Here is a 26,797-nt window from a genome sequence, read left to right on the forward strand (position 1 = left end):
TCCTGATGAGAGTAATGTTTGAGTGGATTATAGAAAAGTAGACTTTGATCCCCTTCAGCATTGCTCATTATCTCTGTCCTTAAAAATGTCATTCTGGGCCCAGAGAGATAGCACAGTGGCGTTTGCCTTGCAAGCAGCCGATCCAGGACCAAAGGTGGTTGGTTCAAATACCGGTGTCCCATATGGTCCCCAGTGCCTGCCAGGAGCTATTTCTGAGCAGATAGCAAGGAGTAACCCCTGAGCACCACCTGTTTTGGGCCCTCCCAAAAAATACAAAACAAGACAAAAGAATACAATGCAGCTTTTAGGCAAAATTCAAATCATGAGATTTGCTCATATATAGATGGATATGAAGATTATTATGTTCAGTGATGTGAGTTAGAGAGGGATATTCATAAAACAATATCATTTGTAGGATATAAAAATAAAAGACAGGGTGTTAATAACATCCAGAAACAATAGAGGTGAAGGTTATTTCATGGTAAGCTTTCCACAAAGATTTGCGAGTGCAGGTAGAGAAGAGCTCACTATGACAATGATAGTTGGAACTGATTACTCTGGGTGCTGAAAGGGGATAAAGTGACATTCATGGTAGCCCTTCTTTAACCACTGTGAAAACAACAGTGTCAAAAAGGTAAAAGAGAGATACAGACAGAGTGAGAGACAGACAAAGAATAAGAGGGAGAGAGAGAGAGGGAGGGGGGGAATGCCTGTCCCATAGATAGGTGGGGGGTGGGAGGAAACTGGGGACACCGGTATACTTTCTTTTTTTATTTATTTTTTTTACCGGTGTTCTTTCTATAACTGAAACTCAATTATGAACAATTTTGTAACCACGGTGTTTAAATAAAGTAATTAAATTTAAAAAAATGTTCCTAAAAACCACCAAAAAAATGTCCCTGTTCGTGGCCAGGCTTCTATTCTTATGGAGCTGTACTGTCTCATACTGTTATTGAGAATTCAGGGATATGACAGGATGAAATGTATTAGTAGGAGGCCCAGATTATATCCCCAGCCCCACCAGGTCCCAAGTAGCTCTTGAGCAACTTCCCTAGCTCTAAGCCACAGCTCTGAGCATCAAGTATGTTAAAAAAAAAAAAAAACTTTCTCTGATTGAATATAATGTTCCAGTAGCATATATATGCAAGTGTAAGCAATGGAGCTAATGACTGCCCTTGGTTTCATACATTGGAGGAATGCAGATGAGATAGGAATCAAGACTATGAGAAAATGAAGAGGATGTGACTTTGTGTTCTTGCTAAAATAATCTCCAGCAAGTATATCTTTTGTGCTGTGTAAAGAGCCTTTAGCTAGTAGTGTGATATTCTTTCATCATTTTAGATTTATTGTTAGACCATCTCTTGATAAACTCTCCAGAAGCAGAAATAAGTACAGAAAGTTTATTAGAGCTCAGCACTGAGAAGAACCCTGAAGCCCGAGACTCAGAGTGCTTAGAACATCTTTTGCACATACGTTATATATACTCTTCCTCAAGCAGGGCTTTGAATACATGACCACATTCCCCTTTTGTCTGAAGCAAAGCAGGTATATGGAAGCAGAAATAGCGTTTAAATAAAACATCTCAGAACAAAGCGGTGTCATTTACGCGCGTGTTCCCTTCAGGTGTCGACCTTGACCGTGCTTGGCTGTTTTTTCCTTTAATTTAAGCGATCTTATTTTTTATTTCCCAGCCAAGGATATTCCTGCTCCATCCAGGCTGTGTCTTTATGCCAGACTCTGGTCTCACAATTGTGCGTTTACAAAATGCCAGCTGACTACTACGCGAAAACTAGCCCTGTACTTATAGTGTTTATTGCGCTTTATTATTAATTTCTTATTAATTGCTATATCATATATAATTATATTATATTATTTATTTTATTTTAAATAATTTTAGATGTTTTATTTAAATATTTTTCATTTTAATTTTTAAAATATTTTTATTTATTTATTTTCATCTTAAAATTTTATTTTAATTAAACATTTTAATGTTAATATTTTTAATTTTGATATTATTTATATTATTATTTACTATTATATACACTTTATTATTATTATTATTTATAGTGTTTATTACTCTCACGGGGAAGCATGTTAGCGTGTTATACGCCTAATTACCCAAAGGGAGAAAAGTCTCTTCCTGACGTCGAAATTTGGGAGCCTGTCTTCAGCCCGCCGCCCCACGACGCCGAAGCGCCTGCGCGTCGCGTGCTAGTGACGCACTTCCGGTCCGCCACCCGCGAGGCCCCGCCCGCCAAGAGTCGCGCAGGCTCCTTGGTTACGCCGCAGTCGGCTCGGGCGGCGGAAACCCCAGCGAGCTGGGGCCGTGTGGTGCAGTCGGTCCGTCCGTCGGCCGGGGCGAGCGCCGGAGGAGGATGGCGACGTCCGCGGTGGAGAAGAGCGGCAAGAAGAAGACGGAGAAGAAGCTCGCGGCCCGAGAAGAAGCCAAGCTGCTGGCGGGCTTCATGAGCGTCATGAACGGCATGCGGAAACAGGTGAGCGCCCCGGGGGGCGGCGGGGGTGGCCGGGCCGGGACGCCGGGACCCCGGGCTGTCGGCTCCAGGGGGAGCCCGTGGGAGACAAGACGTCCTGTACACCATCGGCGATGGCGATGGCAGCTTTCCGACTGCCGCACTGGGCCTGGTCCTCCCGCCCGACGGCCAGTCGGCCCCGCTGCCAGGTGAGCTGCAGAGCAAGGCGGACGCCCACTGGCACACTCGCCTCCCGCCGCCCCGCACGTCTAGATCGAGCACCTTCCCGCGTCCGGCTGCAAGGCCTTCGCGTGCCGATTCAGATCGGACAGTCATCAGACGCTCCGCGGGGCCCGGGAGGGAAAGGCAGCGACCCGCATCCCCGTCTTTAAGAAAAGCTCTTTGTTCCCTGGGATGCGTGTGGCCCGAATGCAAGCCCCTACCCCGCTCTTGAGCCAAAGAAAGGAAGGCGGGCTAGGAAAAGAGCCTTCTCCACGCCCGGCGCCGTCGCTGCTGCTGCTTGTTGGATTCCGAAACAACTGAACCCCGAAAGCAAGAGACAAGTCTCGGGGTTGCTTTTGGATTCTTTGTAGAGTGCAGGCGCTTTGAGTCGTTTCTGTTTTCTGGCTGCAGAAAAAGCAGGATGTGCGAATTAGTAGACTGCAAGACCCAGTCTGCAAAGTCAAAAAATTTTGACCGCAAAATCCTGATTGAGGGGCTCTGTTGGGAATATGGACCCCAGTAGAGGAATTTAAGGCTTTTGTGGAGATGCTGTCTTCTCGGTTCTCCCCGCAAACTCTGGCTCTCGGGATCTTTGTTCATCTTTGTTCATCCCGGGCCGGCGGTGGTGCGAGGATGCTCTCAATAGAAGTGTGACTGCCAAACCATGCAGGACCGTGGTTCGAATCCCGGCATCCCCTATGGTCTGAGAATTGAAGATTAGGAGTTACATTTTGTGTGTTAATCTATAGGTGTGAGAACTTTTTCATGAAGACCGTGTAAATCTGTGAGTTCATTACAGATAGAAACCTGTGCTACTTTTTGAAGATGTGGATAGTCAAGGGGCTGGATAAATATGGGGAATGAGCCTAGCAAGAAGTTTTGAAAGGGGAGGCCTCAGTCAAGGCAGGAACAAGGAGGCTCCCATCCTAATCCCCCTCCACCAAACTAGAATAAGACCCCTTTTCTAGCCTTCCCTCAACCTCCTTTTGGAGGTAGAACAGTGCTATCACTGTTCATCTGCCCTTTGGTCCACAGGTTTGTGTCAGGGAGGAAATAAGGAGCCTCATACCTTAATCCCTTCCACCAAGCAATATAAGATTTAAGAAATGTCTTTGGGGGCCAGAGAGATAGCATGGAGGTAGGGCATTTGCTTTGCATTCAGAAAGACCGTGGTTCTAATCCTGGCATCCCATATGGTCCCCCGAGCCTGCCAGGAGCGATTTCTGAGTGTAGAGCCAGGAGTAACCCCTGAGCACTGCTGGGTATGACCTCAAAACCAAAAAAAAAAAAAAAAACCCAAAAAAAACCCAACAAAAACAAAAACCTGTCTTTGGAGTAAATCAGTGCCATGGCAGTAGTGGGACCTTCCTTGGTAGAGAATTTATGTTCCTGGTGCTGGTTTAGGAAATCATAGTATCCATGGTTTAGGGGTGAATGGTCAATGTGCAACAACTGAAGTCTCAGCCAAGTCATTATGCCAAGTGTTTAGGATGTAAGGTCCCACTGCAATATAAAAAAGTATGTGTTCCCTTCTCTATTAGATAAGAACTTGTTTGCATGTTAACTTTTCCCATTTTAATGTGCCTATGCAAAAAGGAACAATGCCACAGGGAGTTACTAAGGCATGTGAGGGGCTGAGGTGTCAAGACCAACAGTCTCCAGAGCCTTTTGCTTACATGTAATCTGAACAGAGATTTGTCTCCTAGTGTTCTGTATTGAATGGATCCCGAGGATAGAGGAAAACTGCCGCGACATTAAAAGATATTCGATAACGGTTATGCCTATTAAAGGGTTGTATCTAAAAGAAATATTCAAAGGAAATTTGTATGTCCTTTTTAAATCTTTTGAAATAGGCAGGGAAGGGGTAAGTTCCAGGCGCAGCTTCAACCTGTGATATGGTTTTGTGGAGTCTAGGGAAGATGGTTCCACCAGCCCCATATCAGGAAGTGTCCTCAAGCGGGGAATTTCTCAGGAACTTTAGCAAGCAAAAGTCCACGGTGAAGGGAGGTGAAGGAACAGGGGCAAATCATTAGCAACAGACTTGTCGGTTTCTTCTGCTGGGAATCTATCTTTTCACATTGGGCGCTGGTTGGCATCTGGCTAGACTGGGGAGAATGTTCTGCTTCGTGAGGAATTAAGGACTGAGAGTTAAAAAAAAGTTAAATGTGGAGAAATAACAAAAAGGGCTCGAAAGGGTTTGTAAGGTGTTAAGCAAAAAAAAGGGGAGGAGGAAGGGTTATCTATGCTAGAGAGGACACCACCATACTATGTAGACATTACATCTATTACGAGTGGAGATTAGACTGACATTGGTATGGTGTACACAGACAGACACTCATGTACCTACATCAGCAGCCAGAGAATAGATTACATTTAAAAGCTTTTTTGTTGTTGTTTGTTTTTGGTTTTTGGGTCACACCTGGCAGTGCTCAGAGTTACTCCTTGCTCTACACTCAGAAATTGTTCCTGGCAAGCTCGGGAGACTATATGGGATGCCGGGATTCGAACCACTGTTCTGCATGCGAGGCAAACACCCTACCTCCATGCTATCACTGGCCCCTACATGTGAAAGCTTTCCCAGTTGATATGGGAAAGAACACTTAAAGAGAAGGGAAAAGAGGGCCAGCGAGGTGGTGCTAGAAGTAAGGTGTCTGCCTTGCAAGCGCTAGCCAAGGAAGGACCGCAGTTTGATCCCCCTGCATTTCATATGGTCCCCCAAAGCCAGGGGCAGTTACTGATCGCTTAGCCAGGAGTAACCCCTGAGCATCAAACGGGTGTGATCTGAAAAACCAAAAAAATTAAAAAAAGAGAAAAGAAAAACAAAAGTAAAGCTGGCAAGTCTGCTGTGAAAGGTTCCCCCCGCTTTTTTTTCCTTTTAGGCTGATCATGTTTTGTAAGGATAAACTAGATTGAAAAAAGGCTTCATAGCTTAAGTTGCACAAACACACACACACACACACACACACACACACACACACAAACACATCTTTGTTATTGTATTTTTATCTCTTTTTTAAAAAGAGAGCTTACTAAACCTGCTATTGTATTAATGACTTTATTGGAGATATAATAATTTTCATAAAATTACTTGCTACTGAAATTTTTCTTGTTTCTTTTTTCTACTCTTACATTTAATTTTTAGTTTTTCATTCCATTTTCTTTCTATTTTTTCAATTTGCTTTCCCTTATCTTGAAACAACTAATATTATGATCAGTTATGTCAACTATGTGATGTGTTTTTTTTTTTTTTTTTTTCTGGTTTTTGGGTCACACCCGGCAGCGCTCAGTGTTACTCCTGGCTCTATGGCTCAGAAATTGCTCCTGGCAGGCTCAGGGGACCATATGGGATGCCGTATTCAAACCAACGACCTTCTGCATGAAAGGCAAACACCTTACCTCCATGCTATCTCTCTGGCCCTGAGTTTTTTTGTTTGTTTTTTGTTTTGTTTTTTCAAGTAAAAAAGGGAATTATCAGAGGAGTAGAAGAGAAATGAAAAGACACTGTTTTTGGAGCATAGTAAAATTTAAAGCTGAAAAATTAGGAGCCAGGATGATAGAGTAGGTAGAGTGTATGCTTTGCGTGTGGCTGATTTGATCTCTGGTATTTCATATGGTTCTCCAAGCACTACCAGGAATGATTCCTGAGGGTAAAGCCAGTAGTAACCTTGACCAATGCCTAGTATGCAGGCATGTATATGTGCGTGCACACACACAGAAAGAATAAGATTAGGGGCCGGGTAGGTGGCGCTGGAGGTAAGGTGTCTGCCTTGCAAGCGCTAGCCAAGGAAGGACCGCGGTTCGATCCCCCGGCGTCCCATATGGTCCCCCCAAGCCAGGGGCGATTTCTGAGCACATAGCCAGGAGTAACCCCTGAGCGTCAAACGGGTGTGGCCCAAAAACCAAAAAAAAAAAAAAAAAAAAAAAAAAAGAATAAGATTAGAACTAAAAATGATCACAGCATGTATTTAAAAAGGGCTTTCTACTTATAGTGAGAATTTGTTTTGTTTTGAGTAACATTTGGTGATGTTCTGAGCTTGCTGCTGGTTCTGTGCTAGGGGTCACCCTGTTGGTGCTTGGGTGACTCTATGCTGGAGATTGAACCAAGTCATTGGTGTGCAAGTCAAGCATCTTAACCCAATACTATTTCACTGGCCCCAATAGTGAGAATTTTATGAGGGAAACAAACATGGAAATCGTAGAAGCCTAAATGAATAACTAGAAATTCCATTTTTCAGTTTTTTCCTGATGGCTGTGAGGGAGTCATGACAGTTATTTGGTTTTATTTGTTTTGGTGGGAGAGGTATATTGAATAACGTATTAATTATAGAGTCCTGGATGGTGGTGGATGATGGTGAGATGGATGGAGGGTGAGGCCTTTCTCCGCCGGCCCAGGCCACATGCCTGCAACCCCCTCCAGCCGGCAGTTTCAGGGTGGTGGCGAGGAAATCATCCATAGGCAGTCAGGTTTCAGGAGACATCAACTTTAAGGCTCAAGCCACTGTGTGTGGCTCCTAAGGTTTTTAAACATTTCAAGACTGCTCCATAAGTAGCCCTGCATTCAAACCTGTCTCTCTGATCTCTTGCTGGATCCTCTCTCAATATCCCCCTCCCTATCTTCCCCAATCTATCCTCTCTTGCCCCCACGTCCAGAGAACCCCCTTTTGCCTCTCAAGGTCAGCAAACAGGAAATTGGGGGAGGGGAGTAACAGTATATTTAAAAACTAATCAGAATATTTTAAGATGGAGAGGTCAAGTATATGTGAGGCAGAATCTGGAACTGGTAGGTGATACCTAAGAGGAGATCCAGTATAGAGGATGTCCTATCCTTTGAGGGGATTCATTGTATATTGGAGGCAACTTGCCTAAGAAGGAAGGGTAAAGAGTTGGGAGGAAGATGGGTAAGTAAGGGGTGTAGAAGTGTATTGTGAGTCTGGAGACTGAGGGCGATTCAGCCCAGAGGCTTTTGTCTTCTCTGAAGAGTGGATGAGCTCGCTTTCCTAAATGAAGGCAAATGTTTAAACTGAAGTTGAAGAATATTAACTTTGTTTGGAGTAGAAGGCCCTGGGGGGGGGGGCAGTGGAAGGGGGAGCATCTGACATAGTGTCCAGGAAACCTTGAATCATAATCATTACCAGGTGATCCCCAAGCACTGCTAGACCAATCCTTAGCACCACCACCACCAACAGAGAATACAAAGGTTGCTGGTTGGCATTGTCTGTAATTTATTTTTGAGATTATCTTGAGTTTATAATGAAATTTCTTTTTTTTCTCTTTTTTTTTTTTTTTTGTTTTTGGGCCACACCCGGTAACACTCAGGGGTTACTCCTGGCTATGTGCTCAGAAGTTGCTCCTGGCTTGGGGGACCATATGGGACACCGGGGATCGAACCACAGTCCGTCCAAGGCTAGGGCAGGCAAGACAGGCACCTTACCTCTAGCGCCACCGCCCGGCCCCGAAATTTCTTTTTCTTTTTCTTTTTTTTGGTGTTTGTTTTGTTTTGGGGGCCATACCCAAGGATGTTTGGGGCTTACTCCTGTCTCTGTGTTCAAGGATCATGTCTGGAAGGCCTTTTTTTTTCCTCATCTCCTTTTGTCTTTGCTAGAAAATTACTTGGGTTCCTTAAAGGCATGGGATTCCCAGAGGGGCCTTTCTGCTTCTAAAGCCTTGCCCTTTCTTTTTTTTTGTTTTTTTTGGGCCACACCCAGCGGTGCTCAGGGGTTACTCCTGGCTGTCTGCTCAGAAATAGCTCCTGGCAGGCACGGGGGACCATATGGGACACCGGGATTCGAACCAACCACCTTTGGTCCTGGATCGGCTCCTTGCAAGGCAAAGGCTGCTGTGCTATCTCTCCGGGCCTGCCTTGCCCTTTTTTAAAATTGGTGTTTCAATATTGATTTTAAGATTGGTCTTGGATAACTATGGTGACAATGTTAATGAGTGAGAGAAGTAGAATGCCTGTCTCTCGTATATAGGTGGGGATGGGAGGGAGATTGGGCATATTGGTGATGGGAATGTTGCACTGGTAAAGGGGGTGGTGTTCTTTATATAACTGAAATCCAACTATAGTCATGTTTAATCTAGATGCTTAAATAAAGATTTAAAAAAAAGGATTGGTCTTGGAAATGCAGTAAACACTTTCTTTTAGCTCATCTATATATATCTATATATATTTTGTGGGGGGGTCACACCCAGCAGTGCTCAGGGGTTCCTCCTGGCTCTATGCTCAGAAATTGCTCCTGGTAGGCTTGGGGGGCCATATGGGATACCGGGATTTGAACCGCCATCTGTCTGCATGCAAAGCAAATGCCCTGCCTCCATGCTATCTCTCTGGCCCTAGTTCATCTCTGTGATGAAATTGATGGTGTCTCTAGTGTCCCACTTTTCTCTGTGTTCCATTTATTTAGTACAGAGCCAGTGTCATTGAGCTCAGAATACTATCCTTTCTTTTCTTTTTTTTTGAATTTGGATCTAGGTGTTTCTTTTGCTAACATACTGCTTCTGGACCCATCTTACAGACTTGCCACAGTGGAAGTTGAGAGATTGTTTAGATTCGCTTTGGTTCTGCCAACCCACTCCATCTTCAATCATGTATTTCTCATAGCAAAGAAGCGCAATATCAAAGTGAGGCCTGAACTGTGCCTGGGCTACATGATTTAATTTACTGTAACCTAGTTCTCTCAGTCTTATTTTTACAAGCTTCCTAGTTGTTTCACTATAGCAGAGGGACCTACTGTCTCCCTTTTCAGAAAAATAAAACTCATTCAGTGCTCTGAGTGAATAGGAAGGAAATGAGAAGAAATGTTTTATTCTTCAAAACTAAAGTTTCCCTCCTGGGGCCGGAGAGATAGCATGGAAGTAGGGCATTTGCCTTGCATGCAGAAGGACAGTGGTTTGAATCCTGGTATCCCATATGGTCCCCCGAGCCTGCCAGAAGCAATTTCTGTGCGTAGAGCCAGGAGTCACCCCTGATCACTGCTGGGTGTGACCCAAAAAACAAACAAACAAAAAATAGTTTCCCTCCTATAAGTTACACATCCTCTATGCATAATTGCCTCTGTGCTCAGGGATCACTCCTAGTGGTACTCAGGGATCACTACTGGTGACATTTAGGAGACTGTGGTATATTAGGCACTGAACTAGGGTTGGCCACATGCAAAATAAGAATCATATTCACTGTCTTGCTATAGGGAATTTGTCTTGAAAAATCTACCAAAAGCAAACAAATTTCCTCTAAAAAAAACTACCAAAAACAAAACAATCTACCCTGAAACATCCTAGCTAAAGCAAACAAATTTCCTTTAAAAATAAAAATAAACTACCTGTGGCCAGAATGGTGGTGCAAGTGGTAGGGCGTTTGCCTTGCAAAAACATAGGACGGACTGTGGTTCAACCCCCCTGCATCCCATATGGTCCCCTAAGCCAAGAGTGATTTCTGAGTGCATAGCCAGGAGTAACCCCTGAGCGTCAGTGGGTGTGGACCCATAAAACAAAAACAAAAAAACAAAAACGAAACCTAAAACAAAACAATCTACCCTGAAACATCTAGCTAAAGCAAATAAGTTGCCCTCCAATTGCGTGCAAGGGTATAACTGTCCCCTCCCTCCCATTGCTGGTACTCACCCGTCACCCCAATCAGAGTAGTATGACTCACTTTGGAAAATATTGTAGCATGTACCATTCTTCAAATGAGTTTGCAAATAAGATACTCTTTCTGATCTTCCTTTTCAAATTAATCTGAAATTCACTGTACTCACCAATTATGAGCATCCCCATCTTGAGTAACAGTCTGTCTTTTATTTCCTTAGCTTGAGCTTTAAAGATACATCTAAAGATTTTATAGATCCAAGCCTCTTTTTGAAAGATCTGAGCTCTTCCTTCATTTATCTCTTCGGTCTACACCAAAGATTGTTTTGGTTTTTGGCTCACACCTGGCAGTGCTCGGGTCTCACTCCTGACTCTGTTTGGGAATCACTCCTGGCAGTGTCTGGGAACCATAAGGGGTGCTTATGCTTTGGTCTGCCATGTGCAAGGCAAGCACCCTACTAGCTGTACTATTTCTCCAGCCCCTCTCCCATCTTTTAAAGAGCAGTTAAAGTGTGTCTCCTTTCCCTTTCAAAGCTGTTTGGCCTAATTTGTTACATGTTTCTGTAAGGAAGGAAATTTAAATTCAGTTTTTCCTTCCATCTCTTGCTTTTCTGAATAATTTCTAGCTAACCCTTTTTAAAAAACCATTTTTTTGAGAGGTGGAGAGGGTTTGGGGCCCAGATCTAGTGTTGCTCAGGGGACACTCCTGGTGATGCTTAAGGGACCATATCTCTCTGATCCCAGGCCTTTTTATTTTCCCTTAGCGGATTTTCTTTTCTTTTCTTTTCTTTTTTTTTTTTTTTTTTGTTTTTGGGCCACACCCGGTAACGCTCAGGGGTTACTCCTGGCTATGTGCTCAGAAGTTGCTCCTGGCTTGGGGGACCATATGGGACACCGGGGGATCGAACCGCGGTCCGTCCAAGGCTAGCTCAGGCAAGGCAGGCACCTTACCTTTAGCGCCACCGCCCGGCCCTTCTTTTCTTTTCTTTTTTTTTCTTTTCTTTTCTTTTCTTTTCTTTTCTTTTCTTTTCTTTTCTTTTCTTTTCTTTTCTTTTCTTTTCTTTTCTTTTCTTTTCTTTTCTTCTTCTTATTATTTTTTTTTTTGTTTGTTTGTTTGGTTTCATTTTTGGGTCACACCCGGCAGCGCTCAAGGATTACTCCTGGTTCTATGCTCAGAAATCGCTTCTGGCAGGCTCAGGGGGACCATACCGGATGCCGGGATTCAAATCACCACCCTTCTGCATGCAAGGCAAATGCCTTACCTCCATGTATCTCTCTGGCCTCAGCCTTTGGATTTTCTAATAGCTTTGTTGTTTTTTCCCCCCGAGTATTATTATCCCAGAGGATGGTTCACCCCCATTTAATGAGGACTCCATTTCCCATAATCTTTTCAATGATTTAATTCTGCCACCCAACTCTAGTTAGTTTGATATACTTGTTAAAACAGATGAGCCAATACTGTTTCACTTTATGTTAGAGTTTATTCTTATGGTAACATTCTTTGGTTTTGAAAAAATAGGAATTGAAGTGTAGTCCCTGTTCAGTGTCATACAAAATTGTCTATACCCCTATTCTACCTTCTCAACACATTTATGAAACAGTATCTTTACTATTTGGTTTTGGATATTTTTCTCTTGTTTGTATTTCTTTGTAGTCAACAACTCACAGATAGTTAGCTCATTGGTTTTTTTTTTTATTTATATTATTTTATTAAACTATTTTACATTAATTCTACAGTGTTGATCTACCTTTTCTAGGTTACTGATTCGTCTACATTTCCAGAATGATGTTGAATAATATGGTGATAAGGACATGTCTATCTAATTTCAAGCTATTGAAACATCTGAGTGTGAATGCCTCTGCTTAATTCACTATTAAGTATGGTTTTTTCCTGTTAATTTACATATGGCATTCAGTCTCAGAAAATAAATTTTGTTTCTATTTTGTTGTTTGTGTCATACTCAGCAGTACTCAGGACTTACTCTGGGCTCCTGGTAGTGCTCTAGAAACCATATGCATTGCCCGGGATCAAACCAGGGTCATCATGGAAGAAAAATTTGAAAAGAAAATATGACCAAGATAGTAACTAACAGTTAAAAAAGAAAAAAGACGACAGCAAGGATGCATATCAAATAGCATTGAAAAAAGATGATATGGCGCTGGAGTGATACAGGATAGAGTTCTGCCTTGCATGTGGACACCTTGAGTTGATCCATGGCTCCACATGAGTCCGAACAGTGCTGGGTATAGCCCTTGTTGTTTAACACTGCATCACCAGGACAAGCACTGTCATGATTTCACATTTGGACCAAGTATTGCTAGAATTGCTAGGATACAGCATGGCTCTTCCACAAAGATACAGAAGATTAAACACAAATCCTCATAGTAAACGTGAAAGATTAAACACTACTGAAAATGATCTCAGTGAAACTTTAGCCTAATTCATATAGTTAGTTTTTGTTTTGTTTTGTTTTTTTGGGCCACACCCGGCAGCGCTCAGGGGTTACTCCTGTCTCTGCACTCAGAAATCACTTCTGACAAGCTCTGGGACCATATGGGATGCTGTGGATCGAACCTGGATCAGTCCCTGTCAGACACATACAAGGCAAACACCCTACCGCTCTGCTATCACTCTAGTTTCTAATTCATACAATCTTATGCTCTCTTAAGACACTAATGATTCTAAAACTAAAAAATAATAAATACAAAGATAAAACAAGGAGTGTAAAGAAATCATGAGGATTGTTTCTTAAAATTTACCCAGCAACCATTGTATTGTCCAAAGGTAGTTTTAAATTTTTTCCACCTAGGATTTTGTAGCTCTCATGTTCTCTTTACCCACATCTTTGGACTTTTTTCTGGATACAAAAGATTTCTGAGGGCCAGGAAGACCCTATGGTAGGAAACTTGTCATAAAGGGGAGAGGAATGTAGTTAGGGCAGAAAAAGGACTGCTATGACTGTGATAATTGGAAGACAAGTACTGAGTGCTGAAAGGAGGTAAAGCAATGGACATTATACAGCATGATTCAGTAACAATACTGCAAACCACCTGTACCTAAAAGGGAGTGGGGAGAGAAGGAGAGAAAGCAAGGCACAGACAGACAGACAGACAGACAGACAGACTGGAAGGGGGCAGGAGGTAAGTGTATGCTAGTGCACTAGTGAATGTTGGAACATTGTATGACTGGAATTCAGTTGTAAACAACTTTGTAACTGGCCCGGGATGGAGGGGACGATACTCCTTTCCCTTACCACCATCACCTTGTAAAATTTCCAGATGAAAATTATTCTTAGACTCAGTTGCCATCTCAAAATTTCTAATTTCTCTGACTGTCTTCAGTGGCTATAGTATCTTCATTAACACCCCTTTTGCTGAATGTACCTTGGAATAGTTTTGTTGCTTACAGCACAATTACATTTTCTGGAATTTTCTGTCAATAGCCATCCTCTAGCCCCTGTGCGGATGCTGATCTGATTTGCTTAAACTTCTGTCGGTCTTTTTTTTTCTCTTATCTTTCTTTCCCTTCTTCCACCTCTACTTCCCTATCTCACATACCCCCTTTGGCAGTATCAGGCATCAAATCTGAGTCTTCTGGAGCAAGGCATAAGCTTTACCACTTAGTCACATCCCTGGTCCCTTTTCCCTTCCCCCTTGCTTCCCTCTTTCTCTTAAACAGTTTGATCAGTTTATCTTAGATGTAGCTAAATAGTTAGCTTGGTGTTTTTTTAATGTGGTATGTGGTAAAAGCACTTGAACCCTCCCCAAATTCAAAGAGAGTCCCTCCCCCAATTTTAATATACTTTTAGGATAATGGTGATTTTATGTACATGATTCTCAAGCAATATTCCATAGTTCTTTTTATTTTAATTCGTATAAGCTACACAAATGAAGCTTTATTGATCTCTTAGTTCACTGGAATCCATTTCCTTCCTCCTGCGCACTGCATAACAATGTGAAGGAAATACCAGTGACTTATCTTTGAGAAACTATTTTCAATTTTAGTAAAACAAAGTTGCAAAGTGTTGTGTCCTTGAAGCTACCACCAACTTGTTGGCAACACTGCTGAATGATTTTATTTGTATCACTTTTAATATATTATTTGATTTATTGCCAGTCTCTAAGAGAGAATATCCCATATTATAGGCACTACATTTTCTTTTTACTTTTTTAAAATAATTTTTATTGAGACCAATGAGAATTATAAGTCTTTCACAGTTATATTTAAGGCACATTGTGGCGGTGAATTAGGGCAATTCCCACCACCAGTGTTGACTTCCCTCTGTTCATTCCCAGCATACATCCCAATTCTCCACCCTTAGCCCCCTGGACTGCTGCTAGTATAACAGGTCCCTTTTGTGTATAGCTTGTTATAGTTTGGGTCTCTATTGTCACTGACTTTGGGTACCATTCACTGATTTTTTTTTTTTATCAATTTGTTGGAAGACATAGAAATATGAGGCAGATGGGGTGGGAGAGATAGCATGGAGGTAAGGTATTTGCCTTGCATGCAGAAGGAAGGTGGTTCAAATCCTGGCATCCCAGATGGTCCCCCGAGCTTGCCAGGAGCAATTTCTGAGCGTGGAGCCAGGAGGAACTCCTGAGTGCTGCCAGATGCGACCCAAAAACCATGGGCCATGGTTTCATGACATGAAGCTCACCACATAGAGTGATGAGTGCAGTTAGAGAAATAACTACACTGAAAACTATCATAACAATGTGAATGAATGATGGAAGTAGAAAGCCTGTCGAGTACAGGTGTGGGTGGGGTGGGGGAGGAGGGAGATCTGGGAAATTGGTGGTGGGAATGTTGCACTGGTGAAGGGGGATGTTCTTTACATGACTGTAATCATACAACTATAATCATATTTGTAATCATGATGTTTAAATAAAATATAAATAAATAAATATGAGGCATAACAAGATGATTCATCTTCTCTGTGAATCTCCTAAGGTTATGTTAAAAAAAAGAAAGTGGGTGGAGCTATAAATATAGCTAGAAGCTATAAATAGGATTTTGTTTGTTTGTTTGGGCCATACCCAGTGATGCTCAGGGGTTACTCTTGGCTATGCACTCAGATATCGCTCCTGGCTTGGGGGACCTTATGGGACGCCAGGGATCGAACCGAGGTGTGTCCTGAATAAGCCGTATTAAAGGCAAACGCCCTACCGCTGTGCTATTTATTGCTCAGGCCCCAAGAAGCTATAAATAAAAATTTAAGAGAAGAGAAAAAGAAGAAAAAAGTGGGGAGCTGATGTGGCAGTTTTTTGTGTTTTTTTTTTTTTGTTTGTTTGTTTGTTGGTTTGTTTTTTTGCATAGTCATAGTAAGTATTGGGGATATTAGAAAGGAAGTTCCCTTGGCCTAAGAAATTCAGGGTATCTTCCCCCTGAGCATACTGTCATGAGACCAACTACAGGCTCTGAATATGTTCATTGTTAAACCCCAAGGTCTTTTTATATGCTGCCAGGAAACATTCTGTTCAGTTTTGGTGGTCAAAGTCAGTCCTCTGTAATTAGAGATCTTGGATTTTGCACAGATCCTAGGATGAAGTCTAGGATAGAGACTTGCGTTATGGTTCCAGAAGTTCTGCTCAGTCATGGTTCTTGTGGTCAGTCTTCTGTAATTAGTGATCTTGGCTTTTGCACAGATCAAAGGACGGAGTGTTTTCTGATTTCATCTCACTGTTAAGTGATGAGGTAGAACAGCCTTCCCTTAGATTACATTGTTGATGTATCCTGGTTGATAGGATGTCATATGAACCTACCCTGGTGCAAGTTGGTGCCAGAGCAGTATTAGAGATTCCCCCAGAAGGAGTTTGATTCTTGGTACCGCTGCTGCTGCTGCTGCAAGGAAATGTAGACACTACATTTTCTGAGACTAACCTGATTTCATTTCAATCAGTATTTAAATTTACATCTTTCAACCTAGAGTGACCTCATTTTTATTTTAATCAGAAATCACTATTTGAGACTAGCTTCTATCCAGTTCCTATAGCAAATATATGTGGAAGAAGTGTTACTTAAAAAGAGATCACTAAGTGGACATTCACACCATCCACTCTGACTATTCTGAATTGTTTTCATCTGAGGTCAGATCTATGAAGGTTAAGTTTATTTTATCAAGGATAGATAATTTTTAATTTGGGGGGATGTCACATCAGATGTTGCTCAGGGGTTACTCCTGGCATACTCAGGGGGCCATATGGGATGCCGGGAATCGAACCCAGGTCCTTCCTGGGCAATTGTGTGCAAGACAAACACCCTGCCACTATGCTATCACTCCGGACCCAAGGATAATTTTTAAACACAGATGCTGTTTCAAAGTTATGGGTTGGTGTGGAGCAATGGCGCAGCTGTAGGGCGTTTGCCTTGCACGCAGCTGACCCAGGATGGACCACGGTTCTATCCCCAGCTTCCCTTATGGGCCTTTAAGCCAGGAACAATTTCTTTTCTTTTTCTTTTTTCTTTTTTTTTTTTGTGGTTTTTGGGTCACACCCATGCTCAGGGGTTACTCCTGGCTCCATGCTCAGAAATTGCTCTTGGCAGGCACAGGGGGGGACCATATGGGACGCTGGGATTCGAACCGAAGACCTCCTGCATGAAAGGCAAATGCCTTACCTCCATGCTATCTCTTCAGCCCCCAGGAACAATTTCTTAGCGCATAGCCAGGAGTAACCCCGAGCATCACTGGGTGTGACTCAAAAATAAAAAAGTCTTATTTTTCTTAAAACCCATAGATGAGAGACTATTCTGTGACTATCTCTCTCCTTCTGACTTATTTCACTCAGCATAATAGTTTCCATGTCATCCATGTATAGGAAAATTTCATGACTTCATTTTTATTTCTGATGGCTGCATAGTAAGTATTCCATTGTGCAAATATTCCACAGTTTCTTTAGCCTCTCATCTGTTGGCAGGCATCTGGGTTGTTTCCAGATTCTGGCTATTATAAATAGCACTGCAGTGAATGTAGGTGTGCAGAAGGTATTTTTATGATGTGTTTTTGTGTTCCTAGGATATATTCCTAGGGGTACTCTACCTGGATCATATGGGAGCTCAATTTCCAGTTTCTTGAGGAATCTCCATATTGTTTTCCATAAAGGCTGGACTAGATGACATTCCCACCAGCAGTGAATGAGAGTTCCTTTTTTCCCCTCAACCCCACCAGCACTGATTGTTCTTGTTCTTTGGATGTGTGACAGTCTCTTTGATGGTAGATGGTACCTCATTGTTGTTTTGATTTGCATCTCTTCTTTGCGGAATTGTCTGTTTGTTTATTCTCCTCATTTTTTGATGGGGTTAGATTTTTTTCTTGTTAAGTTCTATCAGTACCATGTATACCGTATTTTCCGGCGTATAAGACGACTTTTGAAACAAAAAAAAGTCAACCGAAAATCAGGGGTCGTCTTATACGCCAAGTATATCCTGAAAAATGTTTCAATATGCCGCTAAACGAAATAAACAAACAAAAAAATCAGGCTGCAGAGTTTCCAAATCTCTTTCTTGGGGACTCCCAAACAGTACTCAGGAGATCTGGGGACCACTTCTGGCAAAACCCAGCTGACTGTGTTGGTGGTTCAGTGCTAGGGTCCGAGGATGGGGTGTTGTTTGGTTCATGTAGTGGGGGAGATTAACTGACGCGACCAGGAATTGCCAGAAAAGGTGCCTATGATAAGGAACCAATCACTGCACGGCTGCTTGGACCGCCTCTCTAACTCAGCCAATGCAAGCAGGCTTTTCATGCATGCAAATTAGACAATGTTCTGGATCCGAATGGACACTGTCAAAAGCCTGCTCAGATTGGCCAGAGTCAGAGAGGAAGTCTATGACAGTAGAACCTTTGAACCTTTGCTTGTTATGATTGGCTCACTGTGGTACATACAGTTGCAGCATAGGAACATTCTGTCTGATACAGCAAATATAGGCCTAAACCTATGTTTTAACTGCAAAATTAGGGGGTCGTCTTTTACGCCGGCAAATACGGTATCTTAAATATTAGCCTTTTATGTGATGGGTACTGCGTGAATAGTTTCTCCATTCTATCAAGAATAATTCTAATGCCTCATAAAAGCTTACTCTGAGAAAATGCCTAAGAGTTGTGGCACTAAAAAAGAAAAGTGGCCTCTCTAAAGAATGTTAGACTCTTGATCTTTCTTGTTTACATGGTTTCTTTAATTTTTTGGTTGTTTTGTTGGGTGAGCATACCTGGCTCTGTGCTTAAGATCATCCCTGGCAGTACTGAAGGGACCATACTCAGTGTTGGGAACTAACCATCATGTGCTATGCAATGCTCCATTCCTTGTATTGTCTCTCCAACTCCCGTTTCTTCTCCTCTTCCCCAACTATTGTGAAGTTTAGTTCCAGATTTTGACTCATAAAAGCAACTCCCTAGGTCTCCCTGACGAGGTGATAACTATCATAAAAAAGTTCTGATAGGGGCCGGGCGGTGGCGCTGGAGGTAAGGTGCCTGCCTTGCCTGCGCTAGCCTAGGACGGACCTCGGTTCGATCCCCCGGCGTCCCATATGGTCCCCCAAGAAGCCAGGAGCAACTTCCTAGCGCATAGCCAGGAGTAACCCCTGAGCGTCACAGGGTGTGGCCCAAAAACCAAAAACCAAAAAAAAAAAAAAAAAAAAAAAAAAAAAAAAAAAAAAAAAAAAGTTCTGATAGTATATATTAGATATGTAATGAATAAATCTTGTACTAGAAACTGAGGAAAACATTTTGACAAGTAACCATTTGTCTACGAAGGTAGGCCTGGTGAACCTTTTATAATGTTGTTTGTTTCTTCCTTGCTTAGAAAACACTGTGTGATGTGATCCTTATGGTTCAGGAGAGAAAAATACCTGCTCACCGTGTTGTCCTCGCCGCTGCCAGTCATTTCTTTAACTTAATGTTCACAAGTAAGTAGTAGAAATAAAACACAGCATTTTTTGGCCACAGAGATAGTACAGTGGGTAGATCATTTGCTTTGCATGCATCCAGCCTAGACTCAGTCCCTAGCACTCCAGATGGTTCCCCAACTCCCCTCTCCCCCCCAGAACTGAACCCTGGGCACAGCTGGGTGTAGCCCAAGAAACAAAAAGGGTGGCATCCTCCCACCCAGGAGAATAAAAATAAGCCACTTTCACTGAAAGCAGCAAAGGTGATGATTGATCCTAGGACAGATGACCTCTCATTAGCCCTCAAGGTCTAATACAGCCTCTGGATTATTTTTGCTGCTATTTTTCTGTTCTTTTTTGCTTGTTTTTTTTGCTCCTGGCTTTGGGGAGGGGCCATATGGGACACCAGGAGATCGAACTGTGGTCTGTCCTAAGTTAGCCGAGTATAAGGCAAATGCTCTACCACTTGTGCCACTGCTCCAGCCTCTATTTTTTTTGTCTTTTTAAAACTTTTTTAGCCAATTTTTTTCATGATGCTCAGGAGTTTCTCTTGGCTCTGCACTCAGGAACTACTCCTAGTGTGCTTTGGGGATCATATGGGATGCCTGTGATCAAATCAAGGTTGGGTGTGTGCAAGGCAAGCACCCAACTAGCTGCACACTATCACTCAGGCGCTTTTTTTTTTTTTTAACTTTATTGATTGATTGGTCCTTGGGCCACACCCAGCGATGCTTAGGGGCCACTTCCTACTCTGCCTCAGAAATTGCCCCTGGCAGACTGGAAGACCAGATGGGATGCCAGGGAATCTGTCCCTCTTTTTTTTTTTTTTTGGTTTTTGGGTCACACCTGGCAGTGCTCAGGGGTTATTCCTGGCTCCAGGCTCAGAAATTGCTCCTGGCAGGCACAGGGGACCATATGGGGCGCCGGGATTCGAACCGATGACCTCCTGCATGAAAGGCAAACGCCTTACCTCCATGCTATCTCTCCGGCCCCGAATCTGTCCCTCTTACAGCCCCAGGTTGTTGTTTTCCGTAATCTCAGATAAAAATGGCAAAGGAAACACATGAGTCTTTAGACATTTTATGTAGCAGATTAAATAGAATAAGACTGAAAATAGGAGTCATACTGTAAAGAAACTTAGATTTGGAGTTGAGAACTTGACATTGTTTTATGAACATGACCAGTTTTGACATTGGTTTTGCCTTTTCTCTTTGATACACTAGAGTTTCAGTGAATATTGATACCTCTGCAAGCTCTCTTTTTTTTTTTTAATTTTTAAGTGCGCTAAAAGGAATTCAGTTATTTCTTACACTTAAGAGACATCTACTATGGAAAGCTAATTTGCATTTATAATTTAATATCACTAATTGCATATTGTTGGACTTCCTTAGGTATTTTCTTCCATAGAAATCTATTATTCTTCATATTTAACATTGTCAAATGTTCTTATTTCTCATGCTGTTTGTTTCTTCTCTTCATTTTAGCCAACATGCTCGAATCAAAGTCTTTTGAAGTAGAACTTAAAGATGCAGAACCGGACATTATTGAGCAACTTGTGGAATTTGCCTATACTGCTAGGTAATGTAAGGATGATTTTGGACTAAAGAGAAGTTTCAGGAAGCTGTAGACCATACTTTGCAGGCAGTAGGTTCCTGAGCCTCTAAGTTGGAAGAATTCATATATTGAGTTCACTGCTGGGTGTGGCTCCAAACTAGAATAAAAAAGGGTAATTTTTATTTTGGGCAGAGTAAGGTTGGATTCTACCAAAGTATTGCCATGCAAGTTCTTGCGAGAGAAAAACTACAAATTGAAAGAATTTGAGGATTCTATGCTATACAGATCAAGGATTGAAATTTTTGATTTTTTTAAAAATTTAACATTAGAAGCTAGAAAGATACATTATGTAGTACCATCACTTACTAGAAAAATAATATTCTTTACAAAATTTCTCCCCCACCCACCCAGAATTTCTGTGAATAGCAACAACGTTCAGTCTCTGTTAGATGCGGCAAACCAGTACCAGATTGAACCCGTAAAGAAAATGTGTGTTGATTTTTTGAAAGAGCAAGTTGATGCTTCTAATTGTCTTGGTAAGAACTCAGTTCTCTACTGTTGACTAAAAGAGGTGTGGTTACACAGATCCTCATTTAGAAATATTGTCCTCTAGAACATTTTGTAGTCATACATGTCAAGATGTGCTTTAAAGATAAGCTTATTGTTCTGGGCAGTTAGTCTGTTCAATTAGTGGCAAAAATCTACAAGATATAAACTGATTTTAATAGCAAGAATTGCAGCCTAGAATGGGGCTCAGCTTGCCTTGCATGAGGGAGGCCTCGAGATCTGTTTTAGCTACCACACACACACACACATACACACACACACACACACACACACACACACACACACACACACACTTTCCCTCTCAATCTCTCTCTTTCACAATCTCTCTCTCTCTCTCTCTCTCTCTCTGGAAAAGTGAGGTTTTACTTCATGTATCTTAGACAAAGAGACAATGATTGCTTCCAGTATGATGGCATATGATAGCACAGATATGATTGTTTACCTTTATTGAAGCCTTAGGATTGCTCCATTGATCACACATAGGGACAGTGAGGTTATGTAATTTACTTGATATCAACACAAAACTCAGATATTGAACTGGGATTAGGAGTCAGCTATTTTATCTGTAACCACACCATGCCACCTGCCACATTGTCACGTGCATTCGCTTTTTTATGTCATACAGTTAACTTTATCCTGGAACTTCAGACATTAAGGATCTGCCTTCATGCTCTAGAGCTATTAATAAAGTGTTTCATATTTAATGTCAGGGAAAAAAAGGTGGAGAACTCTAGAAAGAGTTCTAGAGTTTTGGTATCCTTTCCACCCTGACATGATCCTTAGCAGCATAGGAGTGCACATTTGAATCTTGGAAATTCCATTTTCTTACTCTTCTTGCTTAAGTTTAAGGGGAAGATGATCAAGAAGTGAGATCTGGTAAAGCAGGGAGGAAATGTGGAATTCAAGAGAACAGAAAAAACAGGCAGCCTCACAGGTTCTAAATTGTTTTTGTTTTAGGGTCACACCCAGCTGTGTTTAGGATTTACTTCTGACTTCTGTGCTCAAGGATCACTCCTGGCAAGACTTTGGGGATCATATGGGGAACCAAAAATTGAACCCTGAGTGTAACTAGGCGCCCACCTACTCTAATAGCGCTCTTTCCTCAAATTCTAACTTCTTTAACCCACAGCAGAACCCTAGTGGTGGGATGCTGATGACAAGAATGACAGAAGTAGATGGAGCAGAGGGGCTCCCTGAGATGCTTAATAAGTCTTGCAAGACTTATGGTCTTGCATCTTTACATCTTTACATGATGTCCTATTTCACCAGGCTCCCCTCCTACTATACTGTTACTGTATCTGGCATCTCCATCCCCCATATGACAAATGAGAAAAGGCCTTGGAGTGCAGGTGGGAAGGAAGCAAGGAGGAAAGGAAGGTGGCGGGAGTGAGATGGCCTCATATCCAGAAAAAGAACTGGCCAGATGGCGCAGTAGAGGAAACAGGTCTGCTGGGGAATATACTGATGGACTTTTGTTTCATTTTTTTGGTTACATCCCATAGTGCTCTATATTTACTCCTGGCTCTGTACTCAGGAATTACTCCTGGTGGTGCTCAGGGGACCATATAGAATGCTGGGTTTGAATCTGGGTCAGCCACATGAAAGGCAAGAGCCCTACTCACTGTACTATCTGCCACTGGTGGAATTTTTTAAAGATAGTTGAGGGTCCACAGAAAATATCTGTGTGTTAGTAAATACAATACCAATAATCTAATGTCATTTGCACATCAGAGACTCCCTTTAGCTCTCTATGCCAGAGTTTAGGGCATCTTCCTCAATTAAATTTATCTCCCAAAGATTTGTGTTCACTTCCCCTATTATAAGTAAATGTTCTCACAAATTTAATTCTATAAAAAGGAATTACTTCAGGGGCCCGAGCGAGAGCATCCCATATGGTCTCCCTCACCAGGACCAATTTCTGAGCACAGAGCCAGGAGTAACCCCTGAGTGTCACCAGGTGTGGCCCAAAAAACTACCGTATTTTCCAGCATATAAGACGACTTTTGAAACAAAAAAAAGTCAACCGAAAATCGGGGGTCGTCTTATACGCCGAGTATATCCCGAAAAATGTTTCAATATGCTGCTAAACGAAAATTGTCTGAATATTGCCACAGAACGAATTTTCCAACTCGATCCTACACCAATCACTTTAAGGCTGCTCGGACCACCTCTCTAATTCAGCCAATCCAAGCAGGCTTTTTTTTTTTTTTTTTTTTTGGGTCACACAGGCGGTGCTCAGGGGTTACTCCTGGCTGTCTGCTCAGAAATAGCTCCTGGCAGGCACGGGGACCATATGGGACACCGGGATTTGAACCAACCACCTTTGGTACTGGATTGGCTGTTGCAAGGCAAATGCCGCTGCACTATCTCTCCGGGCCCGCAAGCAGGCTTTTTATGCATGCAAATGAGACAATGTTCTGGATCCGAATCTACACTGTAAAAAGCCTGTTCAGATTGGCCAGAGTCAGAGAGGAAGTTTATTACAGTAGAACCTTTGAACCTTTACTTGTTGTTTGGCTCACTGTGGTACATACAGTCACAGCACAGGAACGTTCTGTGTGATAAGGCGAAAATAGGCCTAAACCTATGTGTTTTTTTTTTTTTTTTTTTTTTTTTGGTTTTTGGGCCACACCCGGTAACGCTCAGGGGTTACTCCTGGCTATGTGCTCAGAAGTTGCTCCTGGCTTGGGGGACCATATGGGACACCGGGGGATCGAACCGCGGTCCGTCCAAAGCTAGCACAGGCAAGGCAGGCACCTTACCTTTAGCGCCACCGCCCGGCCCCCTAAACCTATGTTTTAACTGCAAAACTAGGGGGTCGTCTTATACGCTGGCAAATACGGTAAAAAAAAAAAATAAAGGAATTCAAGAAAGTTTTTGGAAGGCAGTGACTTCATCACTTCCCAACTTGCTGCACTTTAATTGTCTTTTTACTGGGTGACCCAATTAGAAAGAAAAACAGCTGAGGTAGAGTGGATCTAACAGTACAAGAACCTGACGCACATCTGTCCAGCATTTTAGCACTTAGTTTGCATCCGTGAGGCCTGGGTTTAATTCCCAGCACCACCAATAAATATGTTTCATTTTGGGGGCTTCTGAGACCACTCAGGAGCTCTGCTTTGTATTCCTGCTGTGATAAGCTGGTAACCCAGAGCAAAAATAGCTAAACCCAGGTTAACCAGACCTGTTGTAGACAAACAGTCTTCTCCTGCTTTCTCTTTTTGTTTGTTTGTTTTTTGGGTCACACCCGGTGGCGCTCAGGGATTACTCCTGGCTATGTGCTCAGAAATTGCTTCTCGCAGGCACGGGGGACCATATAGGGTGCCAGGATTTGAATCACCATCTGTCCTGGATTGGCTGCGTGCCAGGCAAATGCCATGTTGCTGTGCTAACTCCAGTTCTCCTGTTTTCTTTTTAGCCCTGAGCCTGATGCTCCCCATGAGCTGATTGAAGAACTCTGTTTTGGCTTTCATTTGCCATTTCTCTGCTGCCCAAATATCCTAACTGCTTAGCTTTCATAAGTGACAGCTGATAGAATTGGGAAAAGATGCTACACCAAATGAAGCCCAGTAATTTGAGGGAGAGAAAACCAAGCTAATAAACATTAGCCAAAATGTAGACAGATTTGATGTCAGAATTAATGTTTTTTTTGTTTTGTTTTGTTTTTGGGCCACACTGGGCAGTGCTCAGGGGTTACTCCTGGCTGTCTGCTCAGAAATAGCTCCTGGCAGGCACGGGGACCAACCATATGGAACACCGGGATTCGAACCAACCACCTTTGGTCCTGGATCGGCTGCTTGCAAGGCAAACGCCACTGTGCTATCTCTCCGGGCCTCAAACTTAATGTTTGTAGACAAAACTTCATGGCAAAAATGGAAGGGAGGGGCCGAGTGATAACACAGTGGTTAGGGGTGTTTGCCTAGCATGCATCCAACCCCCAGATTCCATGCCTGGCAGCCCATCTGGTATCCCGAGCCTGCCAGGAGTGATTTCTGAACAAAGAGCCAGGAGTAACCTGAGTGCTGCCAGTTGTCACCAAAAAAAAAAAAAAAAAAAAAAAAAGGTGAGGGAGGCAAATTTAAAATAGAAAGGACACAGTCCAGGATGCAGCTTAGTGGTGTAACTTTGTCTCATATTTATGATGGCCTAAGTACAATCCCTGACCCTGAAAATAAAAAGTGCATGAACACACACATTTGTATACATGTCTGTATAAGAAGGGAGGCTGGAGCAATACCACAGCAGGTAGAGTATTTGCCTTGTACACAGCTGCACCAGGTTCGAATCCCCAGCATCCCATATGGTCCCCCACGCCTGCCAGGAGTAACCACTGAATGCCTCTGGATGTGGACCAAACCCTTCCCCAAGAAAGAGAAAGTATAGATTGGAAGGTAGAAAGTCATGATTTTTCTATTAAATGCAATTAAATGTAATTAAAAATGAAGACTTCAAAAATCGAAGATTTTGTATTTAATAATATTTTTATTTTTAATCTTTAATGTTTATTTCTCAAAAATGATGTCTTTATTTAAACACTGAATTCTTTAATGTTTAAAGATTAGACATGAAACAATGGAAACAGACCATTAATGGTAATATAAAAGACATGGAATGAAGATACAAAGATATCAATGTTTTTATGTTTAGTGTGAAGCAGAAATTTCAAAAGGAACAATTGGCAAAAAAGACAAACAATATTAGATGACATTTATCTTATTTTTTGTTTGTTTGTTTTTTGGGCCACACCCATTTGATGCTCAGGGGTTACTTCTGCCTAAGCACTCAGAAATTGCCCCTGGCTTGGGGGGACTATATGGGACACCGGGGATCGAACTGGCTAGCACTTGCAAGGCAGACACCTTACCTCTAGCACCACCTTTCTGGCCCCTAGATGACATTTTAGCTCAAATAGCTTCAATTTTTCAGCTGGTATGCTAAGTACCTTACTTTTTTCAATGAATTGATATCAGTTCCTTCTTTAAATAGACCCTAGCTATTTTACCTTTCCAGATCAAGAGATCATTTGTATTTGGAGTAATGACATTGTGGAGCTGGGGAGTCTGGTGGGTTACAGCCTTGGGAATGTACTAATGTCACTAGTTGTAAATTTTACGTGACTTGTATCTTATCACATTAAAAAGACAATATAAACAGCTGAAGCTTTTAGATAAAGGTGATTTAGTAGAGTACCAACATTTGATCATGAAATCCTCTTGGTTTGGGTTGAGGCTTCATATGGCAGTGCTCAGTTGCAACTCCCAGTCGTGTTTGAGAACTAAACCCAGGGCATCTGCCAAGCCAATGCTCCAGCCATCTGAGCCTTTTCTCTACCCCCATCTCAAAATCGTAGGTCTTATACTTATATCATTCTTGTGGATCTGACTAGCCCCTCCCAGTGAAAGGTGATGCTTGGTTTCTACTTGGCCATCTGACTTGATTTTAGCACATGGCACTTTGGCAAGTGTGACTTTAGTCAAGGGTTGGAAAATGCTTATACATTGAGCTTGCCCTCCTTTTC

General features: G+C 42.3%; 1 protein-coding gene across 1 annotated transcript in view; it reads left to right on the forward strand.

The window, feature by feature from the left end:
* Positions 1-2,342: 2,342 nt before the first annotated feature.
* KLHL7 (kelch like family member 7) overlaps positions 2,343-26,797 on the forward strand; it is a 52,753-nt gene continuing 28,298 nt past the window's right edge. The window contains exons 1-4 of the mRNA XM_049781441.1: positions 2,343-2,495; positions 19,077-19,179; positions 20,643-20,736; positions 21,124-21,248. Of these exons, the coding sequence (XP_049637398.1) occupies positions 2,376-2,495; positions 19,077-19,179; positions 20,643-20,736; positions 21,124-21,248 (442 nt within the window). The 5' untranslated portion in view covers positions 2,343-2,375. The remainder of the gene's footprint in view (positions 2,496-19,076; positions 19,180-20,642; positions 20,737-21,123; positions 21,249-26,797) is intronic.

Source organism: Suncus etruscus, chromosome 10 (assembly GCF_024139225.1).
Source record: "Suncus etruscus isolate mSunEtr1 chromosome 10, mSunEtr1.pri.cur, whole genome shotgun sequence".
In the NCBI taxonomy this organism is placed as follows: Eukaryota; Metazoa; Chordata; class Mammalia; order Eulipotyphla; family Soricidae; genus Suncus; species Suncus etruscus.